At 38.2% G+C, this 24,768-nt stretch overlaps 2 protein-coding genes across 2 annotated transcripts in view; both read left to right on the top strand.

Moving 5' to 3' along the window:
* The first annotated feature begins 1,579 nt into the window (after positions 1-1,579).
* On the top strand, positions 1,580-15,712 carry EEF1E1 (eukaryotic translation elongation factor 1 epsilon 1). Its single transcript, XM_009885420.1, has 3 exons — positions 1,580-1,779; positions 7,958-8,053; positions 15,050-15,712. Exons 1-3 carry the CDS (start codon positions 1,624-1,626, stop codon positions 15,188-15,190), a joined length of 393 nt encoding a protein of 130 aa, XP_009883722.1. The 5' UTR covers positions 1,580-1,623; the 3' UTR covers positions 15,191-15,712.
* A 4,847-nt stretch (positions 15,713-20,559) lies between these two features.
* The window catches only part of BLOC1S5 (biogenesis of lysosomal organelles complex-1, subunit 5, muted), an 18,086-nt gene continuing 13,877 nt past the window's right edge, over positions 20,560-24,768 (top strand). The window contains exons 1-2 of the mRNA XM_009885429.1: positions 20,560-20,607; positions 20,956-21,065. Of these exons, the coding sequence (XP_009883731.1) occupies positions 20,560-20,607; positions 20,956-21,065 (158 nt within the window). The remainder of the gene's footprint in view (positions 20,608-20,955; positions 21,066-24,768) is intronic.

Below are 24,768 nucleotides of genomic sequence, written 5' to 3'. Positions count from 1 at the left end.
GGGGACCCCCAGCTCTCCCTCTCCGGGGCGGCCGGGCCGTGCGTCGGCGTCAGCTGCTCATCCCCGCACAGCCAGTTTTTCCCCTTCAGTGGAGGAGTTTCACCTTTTCTCCCTCAACTCCGTCTTTCACAGCCCCCCCTTCGGTTGTGGCTGTAGAGCTTCGCTGTCTGCTCGCAGGTTCTGGAAGCTTCTTCCTGCTGCCTGTGGAGGGGTTATCGTGGGTCGCTGGAGGGATGTCGGTTTAAAATCTACTTGTTCTTACACCACTCTCCTCCCTGCGTTTGCTTGGTGTCAGTGCAGTTATATCTGTACTGCTGTGGTTAGAGCATGTGAAAAAAATACGTTGTTAATATCAGAAATGCATCTGTAGTGAAGAACAGTTGCTCCTAAATGTTTTCCTTTTTTAAAGCAGATGTCTTGACATTTTGAAGTTTGTATGGAAACATTAAGTTCTGCGGTTTAAGAGGCATGTGAAGCATGAAAAATGTAATGTGAGGCTGAGGGTGTCACAAATGTGTGAGTGCCTTTATGCGATTCTCTCAGAGAAGGACAACAGAGAAAAGAAGCTGTGGGGTTGCCTTATACGTTTGTGTGTTTTCTTGACTTTATTTACGGTTAACAATTAGAGTTCTGAGTAGCAATACATGTGTTCTTTAGTTGCAAAAGTTTTCCTAATTATTTAACAATCCAAGTGGTATTCTAATGTAAAGCATAAGTCTGAAAAATCAAGTAACTAGATCAGTCCATATGTTTTCCAACTGCACGTTCAGTGGAAGAATTGAATAGTAGTCAGACTCTCGGCACAACTGCAAAATTAATATTATGCTTTCAACTTGCATCTTTTGTTCATTAAATCTGAACACAGCCAGCCTCCTCTGTGTGGTCAGATACTTCTTAAAAAAGAGTATTGCATTTTAATCAGTTTCTTTTCTATCATTTGATGTCAGAAATGACTGAATGGGATTTAGTCTGTTGCAGTAAGTTTCAATTCATTGATTTTGTTTGTTAGGGGTTCAGTTTCCCACAGTGTAACATGTGGCAATGGTGCTAACAAAGACGTGGTTAAAGCTAGAGATGTGTTGTGTTGGCCTCCTCTGATACCAGTGAATTACTAACTTCTGTCAGAGCATCTGTCAATAGAACAGTAACTATGAATAAGCATTTCAGTAAGTCTGGCTACTGTGGTCTGCTCAGAGAGAAATTGGATGCTACTGACTTTACAATTGTAGATCAAGAGTCCTGAATTGGAAAATGAGTTAAAAGTTAGTTAATAAGATTTCTGCCACTGTTAGAACAAGCAATACTATTTCATGCTAATATTGGCAGAATTTGATTAATTGGTTTGTCCACATGCACGTGTTAAATACGTTTCTTCTGTAACAACTGAAAATAATCCATCCCAAAGAGTAAAAAGAGAACATACGTATTTTTTTATGTTACTACCTTTAGTATGAATTCTAAATTCTGATATAATGCTTTAAAGATCCTTTTGAGGGGCTGTAAAAAACAACAGCTATTCTTATAGAGAATACTTTTTGAATGAGTTGTTTAGTATTACACTTTTGTTTCCTCTTCTAGGTTCCTGTTCTTCAAACAAACAATGGTCCTGGTCTGACAGGATTAATGACCATAGCTGCCCACCTAGTTAAACAGGCTAAAAAAGACCAACTGCTTGGAAGTACTGCAGAAGAGAAAGCTGTTGTTCAGCAGTGGTTGGAATATAGAGTGACTCGAGTAGATGGAGGCACTAGTAAAGAAGATATGAGAATAATTCTGAAGGTAAGGAGTACTTAATTACATTGCCACTGAATTTTGGGGTGACTAGACCTTGAAGATTACAGTGCTAATGTGTGTATGAGCAACCAATTAATAAAACAGAAAACACTGAAGACTGGACAATATCTTTAAGTACTGGCTGTTATTCTGCTTGCTCTTTTTCTGTTTTACTGACAAAAATACACCAACAATCTGAAACAGGGAAAACAGCTTAAACTGTAAAATATATGAAGCACAGCTCTTACAGTGATTTATGGCTATAATGCTGTAAACTAACAAGAATGTTCCAGATAGTTTAGGTACTGTTCAGTTGTCTAGTCTCTTGTTAGCCATGTAAGATGCCACTTTCTTACTGTCTTCATCCTCAACTATAAACAAGTAGCGGTGTATTTCAAGATAACACTGCTCCAATTGTTTTAAGAGCTATTCTTGTTGATTTGGTAATTACAAGCCATACTTGATGTTGTGGTAATTAGTACTGATACTAAAAGGTATACCATACAGAATTGTGTGTGAAAAGTGAAATCATAAAGGAACCTCTGCAAAACTGCCCTTCACATCGAGCTGCTTTTTATGGAGGCTTTTGTCTACTATATTAAACTTTTCTTGTAGTCTGAAACTTGCTTCCTCTTAAACAGGTGGAAGCAGAAAAGAGAATCTCAAGGGTCACCCTGTGATTTGAGCAGCCAGATGGCAGGGAGTAGAGAGCAAAACTGACTCTATTTTCCTTCTTACTCCTTGTGACTGGTAATTAGTATTTTTGCAGTCTTGTGGGAACAGGCCTTGAAGATAAATCTTGCTTTTACACTGTTAAGTGCTAAGGGCTCTGTTTACTAAGTGTGCATGGAACAGCAGAGAAATTCAATCAATTTTTAAAGTGTCTATTTTTTTCTAGTTTTAAAAGTGTTTTTTAGATGGAAAGTACACAATGCTCAGTGCTACTAGTGAGTCCGGGTTTAGAAATAGCTTTGTGAGCTGCAGGGTATTAGGAAGGTTGACTTTACTTGAGGTTGTCAGAGTATTAATACTTTTGGCTTTTCTTAGGTATGGCGAGTCTGAGTCAACTAGAGCTATTGCAGAAACCAAAGATAAACTGAAGCAGCGTTCAAAAGTTAACAGACTGTGTTACTTAAAGCCAAGGAAAGTCTTGCATCTTAAAATGGTGCAGAGCAAAACCTTATTAGTAATCTGTTGTCCTTTTCAAACTGATAGCCTCCTTGATGTTGAGGACTTGGAATTTCATGCCTGCTTTACAAGGATCAACTTGGTGAAAGCCCTAAAGAACCGTTTCCCAGATAATCTGAATAATCTGAATTATCTTGATCTCATTGTAGCTATGCAATATCTTCCATTTGTTAAGCATGAGTTTGTTTACATTGCTTCTCTTTTTATAAAATCTCTGGTCTTACTTTCTGCGTGCAAATGCTATCAAAACCTTTACAGTCATGGTTACTGTACAGATACCTCATGAAAATTGTCTACGCTTTGGGATTTTCAAACTTGATTGAAGGATGCCATAACTAATCGGGGTTTAACTTCAGGTTTAGCTGTACTTTGAACAGGCGGTATGACTAGGTGGCTTTCAGTGGTCCCTGTTATCTAATTATTTTTTTAAAAAAACCTTTATGACAAGTATTATATAATTTCAGTCATTCTTCAAACAACCTTGTGATGCCTTTTATTCTCTCCTAAACTGTGAGAAGGCCACAGGAGAATAACTAACTTTGTTTTACCTTTCTTGCCCTTCTATCCTATAAAAAACAAAAGCAAGTTTTCTGTCTTATAACAAAATATATCTCCTCTGGATGGCTTAAGTGATGATAGCTGCTTTGTCAGCACACACGTATGAGTATACGCAGAACTGCATTTGAGTATTAAAACCAGAGAGATATGATGATTTCATGCCAAAGCTGATATCTCTTTTCAGTTTTAGCATTAGCCACACTGGCAGTGTAGAAAAGACAATATACTGAAATCCAAATATGTAGCTAAATTAAGTGTTTCAAGACAAAACAAAATTTCCTTACTGAGAAACAGTGTCACTTGAGGAAGAATCTCTGCCTTTAAGTATATTCTAATAGATATTACCACTTCAAAATTTTCCTATGTATTTTTTTTATTAGCAGATGTTGAATAGCCAGAATTTGTTTTGACAGAGGGCTGCTGTGGAATTGTTCCAGCACTAATAATTTCACAGTATAGCAATTAAGATTTTTTTTTTTTTTAATTTGTTCTCTTGCCACTATGATTAATCAGAAAAAGAGGCAGCCTACCATTAAAGTATACTATGCCAAAAGGGAGTATGGGTGAAAAAAAGAAAAGCTAAAATAGGGAGGCAAGTCTGAGGTTGTAGTTTTACGACGTGTCTGGAATACACAATGGCAGTCTTGGGACAGTTGCAGCCTAGAGCGACAATTTATAATAAGCTGCGCCAAAAACAGTTCAGTCACTTCTGCTGTAAACTTTAGGCTGCCTCTATTTAACCCTTAATTGAGGTGATACGGTTCTGAAAAATGTCAGTAAATAACTGGTTTAATGTTTGTTAATTTGAACAGGAAGGCTTTTCTGTTAGCCTTAGGAAAATAGGTTCTTAAATTGTTCTTACTGACGTGTTGACTAAAGCTGTTACTTGGCATGAAAGCAATCATGAAGTAGTCAGACCATATCAGCCAGGTTTTTTATATTCATTCAGAGCAAATGCCATACTGTTCAGAACTGGCCGATGAAAGTGCTCCTGGAGTTTTGCCTAACTTTTATTTGCACTCCTGTATTGGACAAAATAAATGGGAGCAATACGCCTGGACTGTTCTTCAGCAGATGTGTAGGAATGATGATTGTCAATAGCGGTAATAACGTTATATCTGATGTATTATGTTAACTTTCTTTTCCCCAGGATGACAGAGTGTTTCCCTTTGCTTCTTTAATATTTGGTTAGTGGTAAAGCTGCATAGGAAAAAGAATCTGAAAATTACTGAGTTGTGCTTGATAATTAGTAGATTTTCTACTCTTCTGGGAAGGAATTGAGAATCTTTGTGAAACTTTTGTGCCATCAACTGTCTACTTCAATGTTAATGAATTCCATTCAGGAGACTTGAATTTCTCTGTGTTGTCAATTTTGGGTATCTAAAACTTGAGCGCTCTTCCCCCGCTCCTCCCTTATCTTCAGAGATTTCCTGTGCTGTTTGGCTGTAATCATGAAATCCAATTAGAAATCTGAATAAGAGAGCTTCAACGCTTATTTAGTGTGCTTGTTTGAAAACTTAATCTTTCCATAGATATGTAAGCAGGTTAATCCATGCTCTGTCCACGCCATTAATCCAAAGTTCTTGTACACTGTTCTTTGACGAACTTCTAAATGGGATGCCTACCCACTTTGGGAAGCTTGTCCAGTAAGAGTTTTTTAAACTTCAGCTTTCTGTGTTGACTTCTCTCCCTTTTTTGTTAACATCAGGATATTTTTGTGCACTTACAGGTATAAAGCTTGAATTTTGATTATTTGAGCAACATTTGTTGATTATTTTTCTTCTGTCTTTTGCAGGAAACTGGGTATGTTGAATATAATATTCATCCAGACCAGATCTAGCTCATAGTTTGCCAGTTAGACAGAAAAGACTTGCATTAGAACTAAAACTAAAGCTATGCCCCAACAGCGAAATTCTGCTTTTCTTGGATATGCCTACAGAATCCTTTTCTTGGGCTCTGCATTGTCAGAGGCTTGCCTGGGGCATTTGAGAGTGCTCAGCTCGTTGTCTTTGTATGGTGTGATATAGAGGCATTTAGGGCATAAATGACATTGAGAATATTGCGGACTGAAAGGATGTGCTTTTGTGTCTAAGGCAGGTACATAAACCAGCAGTGTGTTGTTCTGGACAAAATAACAAAACCAAAATCAGAGTATGATTAGATGCGTTGTAAGCTACTGAGTCGTTTTAAGAAGCAAATGTTGCTCATCCAAGCTGCTGTCTCAACTTGCAGTGACCAGAAGGGATTCAGTCGCCTTAATGGATGAATTGGATTACAGGCAATTAGATTGTATACTTTAAAAGATAGTTCTGGGGTAGCTAGAAGTGCGTCATGGATGGGATATGTTGAGCTGTCACTCTAGATACGGGCTGTAAACTGGATTTTTTTCCATAGAACAAGCAAATGGAAATCCATCAGTTAGTCCATAAATAATGCAACATCTCTTCTTTCCTTTGCTTCCCCATACCCAAAAATGGAATTTGAATTGCTGCAGTTGTTCAATGCATATTAGCGCCGTAAATACCTGTCTGAAGTTTGAAAAAAGGTTTCCTGAGGGATTGCAACAATAAGTTCATATAGTTGCAAGCAACTTCCAAGACTCTTTCAGTCATTTAATACTGGGATTGTATGTACATAACCAATGTAAGCAGTGATGTTCAGTACATGAAAGACAATGATACAAATGACAGCTAACAGACCTGAATTTCCTGGATGTAATGGAAATTCAAGTACAGTTTTGTATTCATATTTTCATTAATCTCACCAGGACAGGAACACTATTTCACTTTAATATCATGGTCACTTAAGAAAGCTTGACTTTCAGGAATTTTAACACAGCTGGCTGTTAGCCAGTAATATAATCATCTGTGGGAAGCATAACCCATGAGGCAAGATTAACTGAATGTGCCTAGTGCACGGGTGGGGAAAAAAAAGTACTGTGGTGTTTCTGAATTAGCTTGACTTACAGATTGAAACTGGAATATCTGTCTCTGTTTTATGGGAGGAAAGTAGATGTTCAAAAACAGAATTGTAAACTAATGCTAATTTATCCAAGACTAAACCATTTTTGTCAAATTCCACTTGCTCAGTTAACTGACTTCATAAAATCTGATGAACCAGAATAAATAATTGTTCACGCTGTATTGCCTTACCTTGCCTTTAAAGTTTTAGGATTTTTTTATTGATTAATATTTTGAGTATACATGTGCAGTATATTAACCCATCTTTGTGTGATATTAACCATCTGGGCAAACAATATTTCTGCATAGGAAACTAGCCTACCTCTTGAAGATGTATAAAACTAAGACTTATCATTCCATAACTGCTTTGATGCAGAAATCCAAAATTTTGAGCAGGGAAATAACTGTCTTGATTGTATGATCAAAAAAGGATCATACCCTACTGAAGGACGGGTAGAGAGGCAGAGCTGATGTGTGATGCCTTTGTTCTCAGGGGTGATACACCCGGGCAGTGATGAGTCTGTTAGCCTCCTGTTTTCTGGCAGGGAATGATTGCATACAAAAAGCCATGAAAAAGGGTCTTTCAGTAATACAGATTTGACATGCTTATTCACTGAACCTAAATGGAAGCCTTCTACCCACCTTTACAGGCTCTGATACGGAATTCTTGAGAGAGAGAGATGATCCTAAAATGCTGAAGCAGTGCTCTCTTCATATGGACTTAGATAGCAACTGAGTTGACAGTATCGGTCATTAAGAATTGCTAGCAGTGATTTCAACGTTAATAAAAGCAGGTGTCAGATGATACCAGCTGGTGGGTATCAGGCATCCAGCGTTGAACTTGAAACATGTTACTTGTCTCCAGCCCCACTATCCCTTTGTGTTTCCCTGGTTCTCGCACATGTGCAGTTCCAGACCAGCTACATTGAGTGAGTTGTGGAGGACAGGAGAAGCTGCTGCCAGAAGAGCAATATACTCTCCTTTGATCATAGGACTGCATTTTCTACTTACCAAATGTTAAATGTGTAACAGTGGTGCTTCTGAGTCATATGCGCTAATAAAAAAAAAAAACAAAACACAACTTTGCATTTTTGAATTCCAGTAATTTGAAGCCAAGACAGATTTGAAAGTACTGTGGAGTCAGCTTAATATGTAAAATAAATCACATTTGTTTTTACAGAAAATTGAGTGGATGTAAGTGGGAGAATTATGAAGAATTATGTGCCTGCAGCAAGCTGGCTAGCACTTTATTTAGAGACCAACATTTGCATTGATGATATTTTAGTTTATCGTGACAATTTTAATATTGGTTTTCTTTTTATGGTCTTCTCCTTTGCTGATTTGGGATAAATTATAACTTGCATTTATTTTATATGCAAGGTCTCCAGAGGAAGCTTTCTATTATTTTTAACAATTACCTTAATATTTTGTCTTACAAAGTCAATACTACATCAGTATAATGACTTTTTCCTTTTTAGGATCTTAACATGCACCTTGAAGACAAAGTCTACCTTGCAGGAAACATTTTTACTTTAGCAGACATTTTGATGTACTATGGATTGCATCATGTCATGGTAAGTGTTATTTGCATTATTTTTATTTGTACAACTATCATGATGGTTATCAAAAGGGCAGTTAATTGTTGTAGACATTGACCTACTGAATTGATCAATGACAATTACAGAACAAAAATGGAGAAATTTCTTATAAGAACTTCAAATAAAACTTGGTTTTAAGTTCTTCATTTTTTACTTTTTTAATATTTCGCTTTGGATCTGTCAAAAGAAGTGTTTTATCTGTAGTGTCCAGAATGCTTTAGTTTCTTCTGTGTAATGTGACAAGGACAATACCTATCCCTGAGTTGCTAGGTACGAGGACTCGATCTGTTCAAGTCTGAAGCATGACTGCTTACAGAACTACATGGGGAAAGAGATAAATTAAGCTGAAAGGACGTATCAGAACTGAAAGTACTAACCTTGTTAGTATTGAAGAAATGCTACTGGTGCTTTGAAAGATGCGGGTAAATTAAGTTATTGAAGGATGAATGCATATAAAAGTGTCAGCTGTAACAAAATGTCATTTGTGTTTCAAGACTTAATGATAACGCTTGATAACACACAGAATATGAAAATAACACAGGGAGCTGGTGCTTAGGAGGAAAAAAAACCCAACACCAAAAATAGAAGTTTGTACTGAGTGGAGAAGGTGTTGAGATTCTTCATAGCCAGCTCAGGGTTTATGATGAAGTGCTCATAAATTGTTGCACCTCAGTTCTAAACCGAAAGTGGTATTTTAAAGATGAGGCTGTTGAAGTTACTTGTATTTTGGTGGCTGGAGTGCGATTGTAAATGAGCTGTACTTCTCTGGAGTGAGTACTACTAAACAAACCAAAGGACTTCTATAAAAAGGTTTGCTAAATTCTTGGGAGAAGATAAAATCCATCAGTTTTACATTAGGGGATGGGGGGGGGGGGGGGGAAAAAGAAAAAAAGGGTTTTTTTTTCAGAAAAAGTTGCCTCTGACAAATGCACGTGTGTCTGAGAACCAGTGAATTCAGTCAACGAGGTGAATGGGTACTTTATACAGTTAAAAGCGGGGCTCTGGAGGAAGAGTGCAAGAACACTGTGCTTCAAAAGGGAGGCTGAGGTGGGAGGGGGGGAAAGATCAAGTAATGAAATACAGATACATAAGCTCTCATTTTTGTTAGTACCTTGACTATCCAGGAGTAAAAGTTCAAATGAGAGTGTCAAGCAGAGGAGAGGGAAGGGAAGCTTCACTTCAGAAGGTTTTTGAAAATATGTTAGAGTAAGTCACTTAGAATTAATTCTGTTAAATCATATTTGCCTTGTAACATATCTGAAGTTGTAGGATAGATGCGTTGACGAGAGTGTCAGAATGTGTTACCTTTCACATATGATATGTAGACATAGAAAAAACATCGAAGTACTCTCTAAAAATATGGCTGCATATTTTTTTGAAAACTTAGGCAGGGGAAAATCAAGCATATTTTAAATTTAGAATTTGCTCTAGAGTAGACCACCTAATCAAGAAGAAAAGATACAAGTTATTGCTTTGGGAAATAGAACAGATGGTAAAAACAAATGACTTGGTGCTCCTGGGTGCCTGCAACTATCCAGACACTACTTGGGACAAGTACAGCATCTGTTTCTGAAATGTCTGATTTCAGGGAAGATAATTTTCTGAATCAGGAAGGTATAAAGGGCAAATAATGGGGTGGCTATCCTAAATAAAGAGGAAAATCTAGAAGCTACTGCCTAGGAATTGTGTGTTTTGAAGGTTTCAGATTAGTATTAGTACTTAACTATAGAGGTAAGATCTTCAACTGTAGAATCCTGTGATATTTTTTTTTTTAAATTATTTTTATTTTTCCTGTAATGAGAAGAGAGTATGTCCAGAGCTGCTTCTCTGCCCTAAGCTTTAAGGGAAGCTGCTGTGTCTTTTAATGTGACGTGGTCCAGGGAAGCAGTTTGTCATATCCACCACTATTTCAGCTAAGCCTTGTGGAAAATACCAATAAATGGGAGGTGCAGGGGGGAGAACCACAGTTCTTGCTGTCCATCAAATTGTCTAGAAAATTGATCTGAAAATGTTACTGATAATGACTTTTAGGATTAATCTGTCTGCTTTTGATAGACTACCGACTGTGCTAACACAGACATTAGTAATAAAATACTGTAAATATTAGCGACGTACCATGATCGTTCTGAATGAGCCAAGTATTATTAAAACTTTAAAAACCTTCTGATGCACATTCCATTAGAAAGGTTTTTAAGACCACCCAATCCTATTGCTCACTTCTTCATCTGTGGTTCCATGTCCTTTCTTAGTGTTTCTGCAGATAGATCATACGTCTTCATATCCCTCCCTTCCTCCCACCTTCATTTAGCCCTTCCCATTGTCCCAGGCAGGTTCTGGAACCTGAGTTTTCGCTGTCCAGGCTCGTCCATTTGAACTTACTAATCAGTTTGTCTACTGAAGAGCAGCAACTATTAAAATTCATATTGTGGGAAAGGAAATAATATTTGAATGAGTGAGAGTCAGATTCATAGGTAGTTTCAGGTCTCTTACAGACTGGGTCTATTTGGAGTCTATTAATTAGAAATATACACTTATTATAAGGCAGGAACTAAATTGTATACATTGTTACTCTGCATCATAATATAGGTCACACACCCCAAAAGTGTAATGCTTGATACTAACTGTATAAATGAGCTTTTTCAGTCAATGTTTTACATTGTTGTATGCAATTCCATGTCTCCATGTATCTAATATAAATAATGTTGTCTTTAGACGCTTTGATTGCTTAAGTACATATGTGGATAAATATGATGAACAATAAAGTTCTAGGTTAAAGCATAGATTGCAGAGAAAACATGAATTTGGAAGTATTGCTTGAGGATAGCTCAGGCAATCAGTAAGCATTAAATTCCCCCTGTGGTGATGAACTTGTTTATGTTTGGGTTTTTTTTTAATTTAAGATAAACAAAAAGTTTCCCTATGTTTTTATGCTTAAGTATTTTCAAACAGAACAAGTCCAGTTCTATTTAAGAGAAATAATCAATACAAAAGCTGATCTGTTTTTATACTTCAAAAATTCTGTCAAAACCAAAGAAGTAGTCTCAAATCTGTATGTCTGACTTGAAAATTTTTTTAATGGGGTCTGGAAAATAACTTATGGGTGAAATTTATATCTGCAAATGGAAGAAGTCTCAGTCAAAATGTTGGGGTCAAATCAGGTACAAAGCAAACAAAGTTTTTCTCCCCGGGTCAGAACTATTAATACTGAACTATAATAAGACTGCAATAGTAGTTTATTTTCCAGTTCATTTTTTCCATAATGAACGTTTCTTGTAATAAACAGATTGCCATGGATTTTTGTTAATATTCACTGATGCTGCTTATCTTAGTACTGGGATTACAGGCTTTCCTTCTAAAGAATGATGCTAGAAAGGGTACTTAAACTAAATTACAAAAAGCAGTTTTACTTTAAAGAAAAGGTTTCATTTTAAGCACGTTCCTTTAACAGCATAAAATTAGTCCAAAGTATGTGAAAGTACGTGTATTTCATTAAATACACCATTCAACTGTTTTGGGGCTTTGATGCTGAAGAACTTCAGGTGTAGGCAGGTGGTTTTAGACTTTCCATGCACATGCAGGATGTGGGAATGGGAATTTATGCCTGCATCCCCAATGCTACTGAAAGAAAATATAATTAAAGCTTGTGTATTTATAGCCCTTCTAGAAACTCTTGTAGTTATATTGTGTGATGACCACCTTGGTTACCCGTTGTGAGTTTTCTGGTGGAAGACTAAGACTTTTTTTTTCCGTGGCATAAAAAAAAAAGCCTGTCAAATTGAGTGTCTGCTGCTTTGCTATTAAAATAATTGCTTTAATAGCAAATAATTATTTTAACAGCAGAACAGCAGCCTTTCTTAACTTGGGGGAATTATCTAATTTAATGAGGAAGAACAGAAAATACCCATCTAACAAAATGTTGTAAAAAAATGCCATGGAAGTGATCTCTAAACAATTAACCTAAGAGTTATGTTCCGAGTAAAAAGTAGAACATGCCACAAAGTGCTTTTTAATATATTTCTCTGATAGAGTACATTATGTAAATAAGTAAAAATATCTTGCTTGTTGTGCCTAGAGTACAAAAAGGGGTTTTGTTATTAGAGTAGCTGTCTGTTTTGCCCTTCAGATGTTTTTCACTACACTAACAGAACGGAGGACTAGTTTTCCAGACTTTTATTTTTGATTTACATCAGAGAAGTGTGAAGATTGAGAATTACCAGTATAAAATTATGAGGAGGAAATACTGTATATACTGCAAAATCTGAAGGTTAGTTCAGCGTTTTCGTAACCAAGTGATTAACCGTTAAAGACCTTGAAAAAGAGTATTTAATTATAACTTAATTGTACAACACTCATGGAATTTAAAATTACAGTATTTTTAGTATCCACTCATACTTAGATACTTTGCTTCACTTTCATTAATTTTAGATGGCCTTAAAGTATGCATGTTGCTCTTTTCATGCTGTGTGTTGCTTTGTAAATGGTTTTACAGCTTCATACCATGCACCAGCTTCGAACTACCAGTAATTATAACAAACTGTAGGTGATCAAAAGCATTTTCCCCTAAACAGTACTGCATAGGTTTTTTTGTCCTGAGTATACTGTATTTGCAGAAGCTCGGGTAATTTGTGAAATACTACTTGTTACGTTTTAATAGCTTCCACTTTTTGATTTAAAAAATTCTGGAGTTTTTCTCCTTATCAGTGTTACTCTCTTCCGCTTGGCTAATTCTGATTGACTGGCTTATGTTTCTAGCTCAGCAAAAATAACATGTGGCTGTGTTTTGATTTATCTGTGCCCTTCTGTACAGCTGTAGGAATAGTGTTTACATTTCTATGCGGGCAGCAAAAAAAGCAGATTTTCTCATACTGCCTGAATTGGGGTTTATAACAGTTCAAAATTGCAGAAGTTGTTATGGAAATACATGTGCAGTGCTATGCTTGTGTTCTGGCAGGTGAGTCCTGTAGGAAGAAGACCTACTTGGGTTTAGGAGCAGCTGCAAGATCTCTGCTTTTTGGTTGCTTCTGCAGTTACTATGCTCTTAACTTAGTGTTAATAGAGCTTTAATGCTACGTGGCATTGGTTTAGAATTCCTTCCTGCAACTCCTTGAAATTTTTCTTCCTCAGTATTTTTCCAGTGGTTCATCTTCTAGTATATATCCTTATTTTCTTTTTACCTCTATGTGGTTAAAGCTTTCCAGTTCTAAGCCAAGTGCTGGACTGTGTGAGAGAACAGTGAGGAGAAGCAGCAAATGTTATAGACAGCTCTTGAAATTGAGAGGGCTGGTGTGTTATGAGGTGAAGTTCAACATGAGACTTAGTTTTGAACACCAGCTTTTCACTTCTACAGCTGAGTAAATGAGTATGTGTAGCTCTCTGTGATTTAAAGTTTGTTGGAACATTCTTGTTTCCAGCTGCCCTGTGCCCAAGATGAAATTTGCAATGAACCTGCATTGTCTGTTAAATCTGGTGTTTGTAGACCAAGGCATAAGGAATATGCCATCTGTTTGGCTTTTGAGGAGGGGATTAACCTTGAGTAGCTTTAGCAGTCTAAACATGAAAAATACTAGGCATGTCTAGCTAGTGATTTGTCTGTTAAAACTATCCTTTACAGGTGTGCCTTTTTTCAGTGACTCCAGGTGTTGCCAAGATGACTAAGCTTGATGGCTGACTGAGCTAACTGAAAATGAAGTGAGGTGAACCCCACACTGATTGGTTTAAGTATTGGTGAGATAAGATAGGGTAGTCAATGTGAAGATCACATTTGTTCCTGATGCGTTTTTGGTAGTCTGTTTTGAGGACTACCCCATTTGTAATTCGGTTGTAGCAGGTTAATGTGAGGAAACAGATTATTGTCTAAAATGATAAGCTAACTTCATTCCAGAGGAATGAGGATACCTAGAATTGCGAATCAAGGAACCGTAATACAGGTGATATAGGATGCGAATAGTTCTTTTACAGCTGGCTTGAAAGACTGTGAAGTAATAAAAGACTTTGTAGTGAAGCTTTGAGGATGTTGCTGACTTGAACTTAGAAGTCTTGGAAAGGTCTAGTTAAAATCTGTAATTTTAGATTACTTTATCTGAGCCAGTCCTCTGATAAAAGTAAAGGTAGGCTTGAATCTCGTCATTAATCTTAGCCGTAATTCCTGTGGCAAGGAGCTGTTGCAATAGCTATATGATAGTTGGAGGCTTCTTCCTGACTGGTCTTGCAGCTGTTTAGATCTGGGTTAAAGTCAGCAAGTGATGGTGCTGTTGACTTGAGAACTCCAGTGAACAACAGGACCACAAACAGTTGGAGTGATAGTATTTTAAATACATTTATGAAGTATGGACAAGTTTTCAATTCGTGTTACTGTAGTAATTTGAATTATGCCATTGCTACATTAATAATGTGAGCTAACACAGCTGAACAGTTATGCTGATTCTTAGTAACTCTTGTATGACTATTGCTCAAAAGGGAAAAGAACTTTCAGTTTCTCTATCCAGCCTGAAATTGCCTGAAAAAAAACCCTTATTCCTGTACTTATAATACACCTTGAAATACGAAGTAGTCACTTTGCCTGGGAGGCAAGACTGCCTGCTGGATTAACATGAAAGACTTGTGCATGTTGTGAAACTCTTCTTCCCTGCTCTTCCTCCCCCCCCCCCCCCCCCAATACTGTCTGCTAACACCTTGAATAGACAGATGCATTAAATTCAAGCAAGCAAGTGGCCTTTTTCCCTCCTCTCTATCATACAAATGTGTCTTCCACCCTCTAGGTCCATTCATTTGAGTAAATTAAAACTAAATGCATGTTTTGGGCTGTGAATTTTAATATGGGAAATTAAGATAGAATGCTGCTAGACTTGAACAACTTTGAGTTAAAATCAGATGTAAAACTCTATCCACTTTTATTTTATCTTTCCACGTGTTATGGTGCCAATGATTGCAGTGCCTTGTGTTATCGGTGCCTTGTATTTCTTCTTCATGCAGGTGGACCTCACAGTGCAAGAAAAGGAGAAATACCTTAATGTGTCTCGTTGGTTCAACCACATTCAGCATTATCCAGGTGTCCGACAACATCTGTCTAATGTCATCTTTATGAAGAACAGATTATACACTAATGCTCATTAAAGAAAATCTCCGTGTCATGTTGGAAGAATGTTTGGGAGTTTAGAAGTTATACTGTCCAAAACCACTAACTTGCAAATACTGGTGTGTAACCTTCTGTATGTGAACCAAAACTGTCGATGCCTCAAATAATACAATTGCATTGAATTGCTATTGTTTGTTCAAGAATTTGAACTACTAAAGAATTGTATCATGTATCTGATTAAATGCAACAATGGTAGAAAGACGGAAATTGAGTTTTAATTTGCTATTTTTTAAAAAATGAAAAGTTCTTTCAATTAAACATTCGACTGTAATTACATGGTCTTTGTAGGAAAGAATTACTTATTTTCCTTCAATTATTCACTCCTTTTGCTATTTATTGTATTTTTACTTATGTCCCGCTTTCTTTTTATTTTATTCTCCATGGATGTTTACACTAGTTTTGTAAAAGTTAAGAGCTATATTGTGTGCCAAGGATGTGAAAAAGGGAACATGCAAATGTTACAAAGTATTTATGTGACTGAATAAATTATTTTAAAACTGTAGTTTTAATTTGGCTGTGAAACTTTAGTTTTTCTTCAGTAAAGAAAATGAAGCTTTTAAAAAGGTTAGTTCACTTCCCACTTCATTTTGTGGCATATGGACTTTTATTTTGATTCAAGAAGCATTTTCTTTCAAACTGGGTAACAAAGCTAGGATTTTTCAAGATTTTGCATGTGTCTCACTTTGTATGGTATTTCCACACAGGTTTCAGGATCCTAAAAAAAAAAAAAAAGCAAACAAAAATCCCCCCAAACTGTAGAATGCAGTCCGTCCATTTTTATTTTAAACAAATTTAAAAAATGCTAACATAATGTCCTAACGATACATCTGAAATAGGTAATTACCTTCTGCACAATTCAGTTAACATTTCTTTCAAAACACTGAAGTAAATATAAAAATATCTTGATATTTTAATTGCTAAACTTCTGTGTTGGTTTCTACAACGGTGTTCAGCAAACAACTTCTGAGTTGTACATTCTTTTGTCTTAACTTGTGTGCTGCTTTAGAAGCCTTCCACCCCGTAAGGTAGATGTAAAGATATCTTGGGTAGCTCTTTGAGTAAGGCCTTAAGAATAAAGTAGGGTGGATAAGAGATGAGGTAATTAAAATATATGCTAACACATAAAAGGATGGAAGAAAATCGCATGAGTAAGCTTAACTTGGACAATTCCAGGTGCTCTAATAGGTGTTTTCTGTATACACATCACTTCTAAAGAAGGTTTACAGGCACACAGTGTTACTTTTAGAAATGTCTTATATTGTTAAAAATGAACAAAAAATCTTATTTCATTTGAAAATTTCTCATCCCTTTCCAGGGGGCTTAGTTCTCAGCTTCTACCTTTTTTCCTGTTACTTACTTTTCTTCCTTGCTGTTTAGAAGCAGGCTTTGTGTACTTAATTATGAAGATCTCACTGAAATCTTGTTCTGTTCCTGAATTGTGGAGTGGGCTTTAGTGCAAACGTACAGTAGAAGCTTCATACTCCAAACTTCTCATATTTGACTACAGGAGGGCTTTGGGTTTTTACTGTCGCTACTTGCACTCTTAATTCCCGATTTATTCAAACATTTGTTGCCTAGTAGTGTATATATAAGGGAGTTTTGGGTTTTTTCCCATGCTTATGGCTGGGAGCAAGTGACGATGAGACTTAGAAAAATACCTGTGCTCCTACTAAATTCTGCTATAATGAACCATTTTCTGTTCCTAAACGGGAGCATGAGTGGGCATCATCAGTGCATTTGGTCAGGGTTTGGGGAAGTTTCACATTCATCTTGCAGATTGTTTGTTTTCCTATGTGCTATCGCTAATGAGAATGATTGAAGTTTTGTACAGTGCATGCGCAAGCCTTAATCCATGAAAATAGCAGCTTACATTACAGATTACAATACTGAAATGGAACCAGAGGTAAAAATATTTTGCAAATAATACTGTCATCTTTTCAAACAAGTCTTGTAGGGTTGATGCTACAAAGTATCTTTTTTTTAATCCCAAACAGCTGCTGTTTCCAAGTGTTGAGATTTCTCAAGGTGGCTACATGCTACTCCTGCAGTATCCCCTAGCCTCTTGTGCCAGTTTTGTTTTCTCTAGTGTAGAAGTGTTACTTGCTGCTGAAATGTTAAAAAGAACAGGAAAAAAACGTTCAGCTAACCAGAAAGATTAAATGTTTAGAAGTGGATTTGTAAAATTTATACGGTCTAAAAAAAAGCCTTTGGTCATTGTTATGTGCTAACTTGAGCACTTCAATTCTCTGTCCCTTGCATGGAGAAACTTAAGGGGGTAGAGGCTTAGAAGCAAAGAAGGATGAATTGAGACTTTGCATTTAGAGAGATGACTGGGAGAAACAGATGCTATTGATTTCCTCCCCTCTCCCCTTTTCTGTCTAATGTCTTTTGATCATCAAGGGCAACTAAATCTGTAAAAAAACTTCTGAAAAATCATAAAAATGTAGCTTGGCCTATCTGAGATTGTATGAGCTACGTTTTTTTAAGATGATGCTTCATATTATTTATGGATGAGGTGTAGTGTGCCTGAGCACTCAAACATCGATGGTCTGTATAAAGAATGCGTGTGGGTAAATGTTCTGCTGCTTTTAAAGCTACTACCGCTTGTCTTTCTGTTTCTGTAACATTTTATTATACTTTCACTGAACATTAGTAAAAGTGACTTTCCTCCCTTGCAACCCCCTTCTCCTTTCTTAAAATTTCAGTTGCTGAAGGGCACAATAAACACTGCGATGTTGTTTTACTTTTGTTGCTTCGCAGTTTGATGATGATGATGACCACAGTGATGTGTGGAATTAATTTTCACGGCATTTCTTGAACAGTGACAATCTCATTTGTTAATGTATCTCATCATTGCAGTATTATTATTTTGCATAATTGTTCTATCTAATTTATTCAAGGGGCCTGACATGTTATGGTCTTTTAAGTATGTGCCTCTAGGACTTGAGGTTGTTGCCATATGGTGAGATAGTGCTGCATGACAACCTTTCAGCAACTGAAAAATTCAACAGCGAAAAAAAAATGTGATAATTGTAAGTGTTCAGTGAAATCTTACCCTTACCACTTTGACTTGTGTTTTTCCCCATGATGCCAAGATGACTGCGGCTTGTAGACAAGCCAGGCTGAAACAGATGTTGGAAGTATTGCATCGGATATGTTAGAAATGTGCTGGTGATTTTTAGTCGTCTTTGTATGCGTAACTTCATTTTCAAGTGAGAGTTGAGTTTGACTTCAGAAGTCTCTTGGGGCAGTTCTTGCACTGAGACTTACAACTGAGCAACAGTGATTTATATAAAAATCCAGGTTTAATATGACATTAAGAGAAGAGTGAGTAGGAATGAGAAATTTGAGAAGATCTGTGTTACACTGAATAAAAAAAACTAGTTCAGTTTAGACCTGGGTTCCAAGAAAATCTGACTGTTCAGATGGAACTGGAGTGTAGGCTTTTCAGCAGCAAAACAGTAAAGAATTTTTTAATGATAGTTTAAATGCATAATATGCTTTTTGTGGAGTTCCTTTTGTGTCATCGGTGATTTACCTGTCAGGCTGGCATCCCGGTTTTCCACGCAGAAAGCAAGTTAGGAGGTATCACTTCTGGTTAACAACTGAAACAGTCCAATCAAGCAAGTTTGGTTACCTTTCTTCACTGCCCACCCACAGTAAGTACTTGCTTTTGAGAGGTTTGCACCTATTGAATTGCCAGAGATTCCTCGGGTAGAATGCATACCAATTGGACAGCGAAGTTCCCTAGCCAGCGTCTTAGCCGTTTGCCTGTAAGAGGTGATATTGTCTTTTTAATCTTTTTTTTTTTTTATTTTATCTTTTAATCCTTCTCCGTAGCCTACCCCACCCTCTTCAAATTATTTTTAAATGGAAGTAGCCCTTCTCCCAGGAATTTCTTTCTATCATCTGAATCTTTGGAAGAACAGAGGCCTACAAAATGGGGAAACTTATTTTTTGTAAAGTACGTCTTAAAATTCCCTGTAGGTGTTACAGCTCATTGAAGTATCTTGATAAAATAATTCTTCAACTTCTTCTTTCTTTCTCACACATATGTACACACATTTATTTCAATTATAATTACAGCTGATGGGAGAGTAATCTAGACGCTTCAGCGTGGGTGTGGATTCTGGGTTATTAGCAGGGACTCTTAACTGAGGTTTAAGATGGACATGAGTACTTCGTAATTCAGATAAGGCACTCATTTATATTAACTATTTTATATGAAAACATGACTAAGAAGTGTTAACGTGGTGTTGTCCATGAAATAAAATACACCCAAGTAACGTGACAGATGAAGAGAGCTGTAGAACTTGGGCATCTTTATTCTTCCTTTTGGTTAAAAAGCAATAGATGATCAAAACTCTGCTCCTCAGTGCTGTGGATTTGGAAGAGATGAGGAGAAAATACTTAAAAAGAGATTAGCTGAGAGAGAAGAAAATAAAGGAATAGATACACCTATAAAATAATTATCAAAAAATCCAGTGTGAGCTCTTCTATTCAGAGGTCTGGTTCGTATTCTTTCTGACCTGCTAGCATCTTCTGTTTGCATCTCTGCAGGTGAGTTATGGTTTGTCTGCTACATGAATGCTGAAGTTGGGAATAGAGATATTATCATGATTTTTCTCCAAGTAAATTTGCCTTGGTATGACCATATATTGATTTTATAATTGTATGTGCATACAGAGCCTTGTATGTAATTTTTTAATCTCTTTTTTTTTATTTATTTTTGCCTAGGAAGGGGGATCTGCAGGCCTATTTGAGGGGTTTTTTTCTTTGAGTTTTCAATTTTATCATTTCTTTTAATCTTCGGTGTGTTTCACGGTCTTTAACTTCAAAGTGTAATTGCAATGATGCAGCTGCTTAATGGATTAATACATTTAATATTTTCCCCCTAAGAGCGGTATGTCTTCTTTGCATCTATAATTGGATCGCGCTGCTGCTGTCCCTAATGGAAACGCCAGGTTTCATATTCGCCATACACCTGAGCACATGCTTGCTCACTCGACAATCGTAATTTTTCTTCTGGATATATCAAAACCGAATTGTGTTTCGCACATTTTTTATGCGTGAATTTTATTGTAAGAGCTGTACGAGGGGAGATGCCATCGTGCACCTCTGCTGCACTGAGCTTTTGGATTCAGGCTGGGTCTTTGTATTCCACCGCTGCATGTTTGGGATATTAGATTTACAGTACTTCAGAGCCCAGCTCCAGGGCGGCATATACAGATATCACAGATTTGGGGGGTGGGAATTGATTTTATAGCAAGGGTTACTTGTTGCTGCTCCATGCATGTTCCTGCAGGCGTGACCTTTATTTTCCGTGCTGGTAGTGACTACGGCCACCATGGTTGCTGCCAAACGCTGCGCATCCCATCCCTCACTCCGCGGGCAGGCGGGAGGGGAGTAATTTTTCATCGTTGTTGCATCTGAAGGATTCCCCCTTCCCCTGCCACGTTACCTTGGCCCCTTTAGGAAGATTTTCATCTATTAAACTTTACCTTCTCTGTTGGAAGAACTAAATCTCTTTCAGCGTTTCCAGGCTGGTGATCTAATTTGACAGCTCGTCGGTGATGTCTATTCCACTTCAAAGAGGCAGGTAGCCTGGGGCTAGCCAGCTGCATTGTGGATTCTGCAGATTTGGCTTGCCGTTCCTGCTGGGTGTCATCTGTCGTCTTAGTCTTGCGGTGGATAATTTTTGTCCTCCCTAGCATCATCTGCCTGAGCAGTTTCTGCCTGGCAGGCCTGTCCGTCCAAGTTGAGCATCAAATACAGTAGCCGCACGGCTAATCTGACAAGGCACTCCTCCAAACAGCGCAGCCCCAGGCCTGCTTTGGCCAGCGTCGGCATGGCGGCCCACAAACTTCCAGCCATCATGATGGCGGTCGCAGTCTCCCATCACGGGTGCAGTCCATGGACTTATTCTGCTGGCGCAAAGTATGTCCCCCGCCTCGCCCTCTTAAGGGCCGTCGCTCCGATTCCCCCCATCTCGGCAGACGTCTGCCTCAACAGGTTTGGGTTTCCCTGCCTGTTGCCGGCGTTTGACTCGGACACCGCCACTTGGATGAAACAATCCTTTAGTGGATTATTGTCGCCAGACAGCCTGTGGGGGAAATGACAGGACGCGGCACGTTCATCTGAAGATTTTGCAATTCGGAGTGCCGCTAACGCTAATGGGAAGTGGCAGGGTGATCCCTAAAAGAGAAAGCGGGTTCCATTGCATGGCAAAAGTGACAGAGGTTGTTTAGCCTATGTTCCCAAAAAATACATGATGACTACATATGTTGATTTTCATGCTCCGAGCCATAGCTATTTCCATATTTTTGTGACTTGATGAGTACTTCCTACAAGCTGACAGGTTAGGGGTTCCACAAGTATTGTCTTTTTATAGCCATCACCTCTTTAAGTCCTCCTTAATTTTTTGAAATATGTTTTGAGAATAAGCTTGACAGGGCAGTGAGAGTAAGCAGGGCAAAAAACCCCAAAACAAACAAAAAAAACCAACCAGGCATAAATGCAGCAAATAAAGCATATTCTTTAAAACAAAACAAAACAAAACAAAACAAAAAAACGGTATTCAAACAAAGAGGAGAAATGGTTTCAGGACAGAAGTCCTAGAAACCGATGCACTTATCTGTCACAGGATTTGCCCTTGTTGCAGTCCCATAATTCCAAACCTGACATTACTCATGATGTAAAAAATCTTTCCTAGAAATGCAGTAGTTATAAACCCCCTTCACTACAGGATTTCCTCCTTAGCAAATAAAAAGATAGCTGGAGCATAGGGCTTAGAGGGGAAAATAACTTGTCTGAGAGACTAGGAAAGGATGGCAGCTAGGCTGGAAGGGGATAAAATTAACATTTGAAAATTCTGCCCCTAATTATTAGTGATCATCAAGCCAGCTGGAATATCTTCCAGATATTAATATAGGAGTACTAATGTCATTTATTGTCAAGTGCTTACGTGCTTTAGATCCAAGTGGAAAAATGTAAATACTAATCTATAGGTTGCAAGAGACGGTCACTTTGGGGGAAAAAAAGATACGTGAAAGGGGACAGTATTTTTTTCTCTGCTAATTATTGCTTATTTAACATAATATTCGCAGGCTATGGAGCAGTGAAGGAGTGAAAAACTACTTTAGATTATGTTTATGCTGAATTTAATAACATTTGTTGAAATATTCCACACTTCCCAATGTAAGAATCATCTATTATTTATTCAAATTTCAGCCATATTTTGACTGATTTGGGGGGAGAATGTTTCAACAAAACTAATTCACTCATTTTCAAGGCTGAATTTATAAGATTACATGTGTTGTCAAAAAATATAGTGATTTCAGTGAGCAGTTTCTGAGTTTTGATGGTGGGACACAATTTAATAATAGGATCATTTTTTTATGTCTGTTGTAATAGCTTCATACAATAAAAAAGTACTTTTTTTTTTTCTCAGCCAGGCAATTGCTCCTACTTATAAAAGCTATGCAGAATAGAACACTGGTAGAACTAATTTCTAACAAAAGAAATACTATTACTCCTGTTCTCTACTAATAAAATAGTAATTGTTCCAGCTAAACTGGCTCCTTCCAGGTAATCCAGGACAGGACACTGTAGGTTGCAGCAGCTTTAGCTGAATTTGTGGTCCAGTTCTTCTTTAATTTACCACAAAAAGACACTGAGCAGTGTGGTACGTACAGCAAGGAAAAAGGATGTGTTAAAAAAACAAAACAAAACAAAACAAACAAACAAAAAACCCCCCACCAAACTATAGACGCAGTGACCTAAACAAGGATCAAGCTGTTCTAAAAGTTATTGAGCATATATAGCATTAAAAAAAGAAAATCCTGGAAGAAAGTTAATATACTGCAGTTTATTAGAGGGGAAGTATATTGAAAATATCCTGACACTCTCAAATGATTCAAAAAGAAATGTATAAGAATTTTAAGTCTTTTTTGTTTCATAGTTACAAAATAGACTGACACTGCTGTGCTGGTCACACAGTGAAGCTGGGTTGCATGTCTGAGGTCACTCCTTATCTTCTCAGGCCACTAAGGCAGGGTGTTCAGCTCCACAGCCTGAGGAAAGCACCACCTCCATGCCACCATCTCTGGCCTGTGGTCATGGCGATGGCAGAGATTGTTAGTGCCTGTACATAAATACAGGAGGAGATCAGCATGGGGGGGATATGCCCCACTGCAGTGAATCGGTGATCCCTGAAGTGGGCAGGGTCAGGCAGAAGCATGCTGGGTGTGACATGTAAATGCTGCCTTTGCTTGAGGTCCTGGTACCGTGCAGGAGTCCTGTCGAATTGCTGGCCAGCACTGTCATGTGTAAATGCCTCCAAGGCACAGGCCACACAACGATGTTGGGAGCGCTCAGGCAAAAGTGAGACCTCAAAGAGCACGGCTCTGGAGTAAGACATCAGCACAGCCTGTCTGTGATGGGGCGGATCCTAAAGGAGGGAATACTGTGAGGCTTTGGGGTTGAATAAGTCATACTTGGCAACCATGCACCTTCAAGGAGCTCTGGGCATCTGGAAGCCACATCTTCAGGGGGCGCTGGGTCTTTGATGATGGTGGTGTGATACAAAAGGAGTTTGCCCAGTGTCCTGGCCCAGACAGTCACTGAGTCGTAGCTGCTCTGAGTTAGTCCGGGTCAGTACAGCCTCCTGGGCAGAGCAGAGGGTCAAGGTTCAGGAGAACTGGGCTTGGGTCTTCTGTTTGACTTCTGCAAGCCATGTCTCCCTGTCACTCCTGTCTCCCCATGGCTGACAATGAAACCTCTCTTTAAAGTATTTCAGCCCATGTCCATGCTACAAAGGACCCAGCTGCTGCTCATACTGTACCCTCACTGCCTCCTGCCCAGCAGTTCCTGACACCACTGGAGTCTCATCCCACCTCCATACTGCCCGTTATGGATTCCCCATACGTAAAAACCATGGCCCAGGCTATGTCCTTTTGTCCTACACCACCAAGCCCTGCAGTCTTGCATCAGGAAAATCCATATGCTAAGCTTTTATCTGGGGTACCCAGCATGTGTCAGAGGGTCAACATAACCTTGTTGCCTCTTTATCTGGTTCCAGAGACATCCCTTCATCCTGATGTATGAGGAACGCACAGTGGATGTTGCATGTTATATTTGTAAAACCCCGGATCAAATGCCAGCAACTCCCAGCCCTCCAATGTACGTTGACTGATACCGCTGCTACATCAAACTCTAGAAAAAGAGCTGAGAGAAAACATGCTCTTAATTTTTGTAGAGCACAGCACGACAGTTGCTGTCCAACTTTGCAACACCCAGAAGCAAATTGATTCATCTGAATGCTTATCTCTTCTTCTGAAACAAAATCCAAGAAACGAGTCCTGGGGATTACTTTCTTTTTCTTTTTCTTTTTCTTTTTCTTTTTCTTTTTCTTTTTCTTTTTCTTTTTCTTTTTCTGGTGGGCTTTCGTTTGTTTGGTTTGTTCAGTTTTTCCCAGAAATGCCGGGCGCCGGGCCCAGAGGAAGCCGTTCACGGGCTTCTAAGGCGCCCCTGTCGCACGTACCGGGAGGGAGCAGCC

The sequence above is a fragment of the Charadrius vociferus genome, unplaced genomic scaffold (genome assembly GCF_000708025.1).
Source record: "Charadrius vociferus isolate BGI_N301 unplaced genomic scaffold, ASM70802v2 scaffold375, whole genome shotgun sequence".
In the NCBI taxonomy this organism is placed as follows: Eukaryota; Metazoa; Chordata; class Aves; order Charadriiformes; family Charadriidae; genus Charadrius; species Charadrius vociferus.
Note: the sequence above shows the minus strand (reverse complement) of the source record. Positions and strands in the feature narration are given on the sequence as shown.

What these genes read in the sequence shown, in the direction of transcription:
- EEF1E1 (XM_009885420.1), top strand. Translation starts at nt 1,624, where the DNA reads ATGACCATAGCTGCCCACCTAGTTAAACAGGCTAAAAAAGACCAACTG. An exon ending in ATATGAGAATAATTCTGAAG is followed by an intron (nt 1,780 to 7,957) that starts GTAAGGAGTACT and finishes TTTCCTTTTTAG; the next exon opens with GATCTTAACATGCACCTTGA. An exon ending in ATGGATTGCATCATGTCATG is followed by an intron (nt 8,054 to 15,049) that starts GTAAGTGTTATT and finishes TTCTTCATGCAG; the next exon opens with GTGGACCTCACAGTGCAAGA.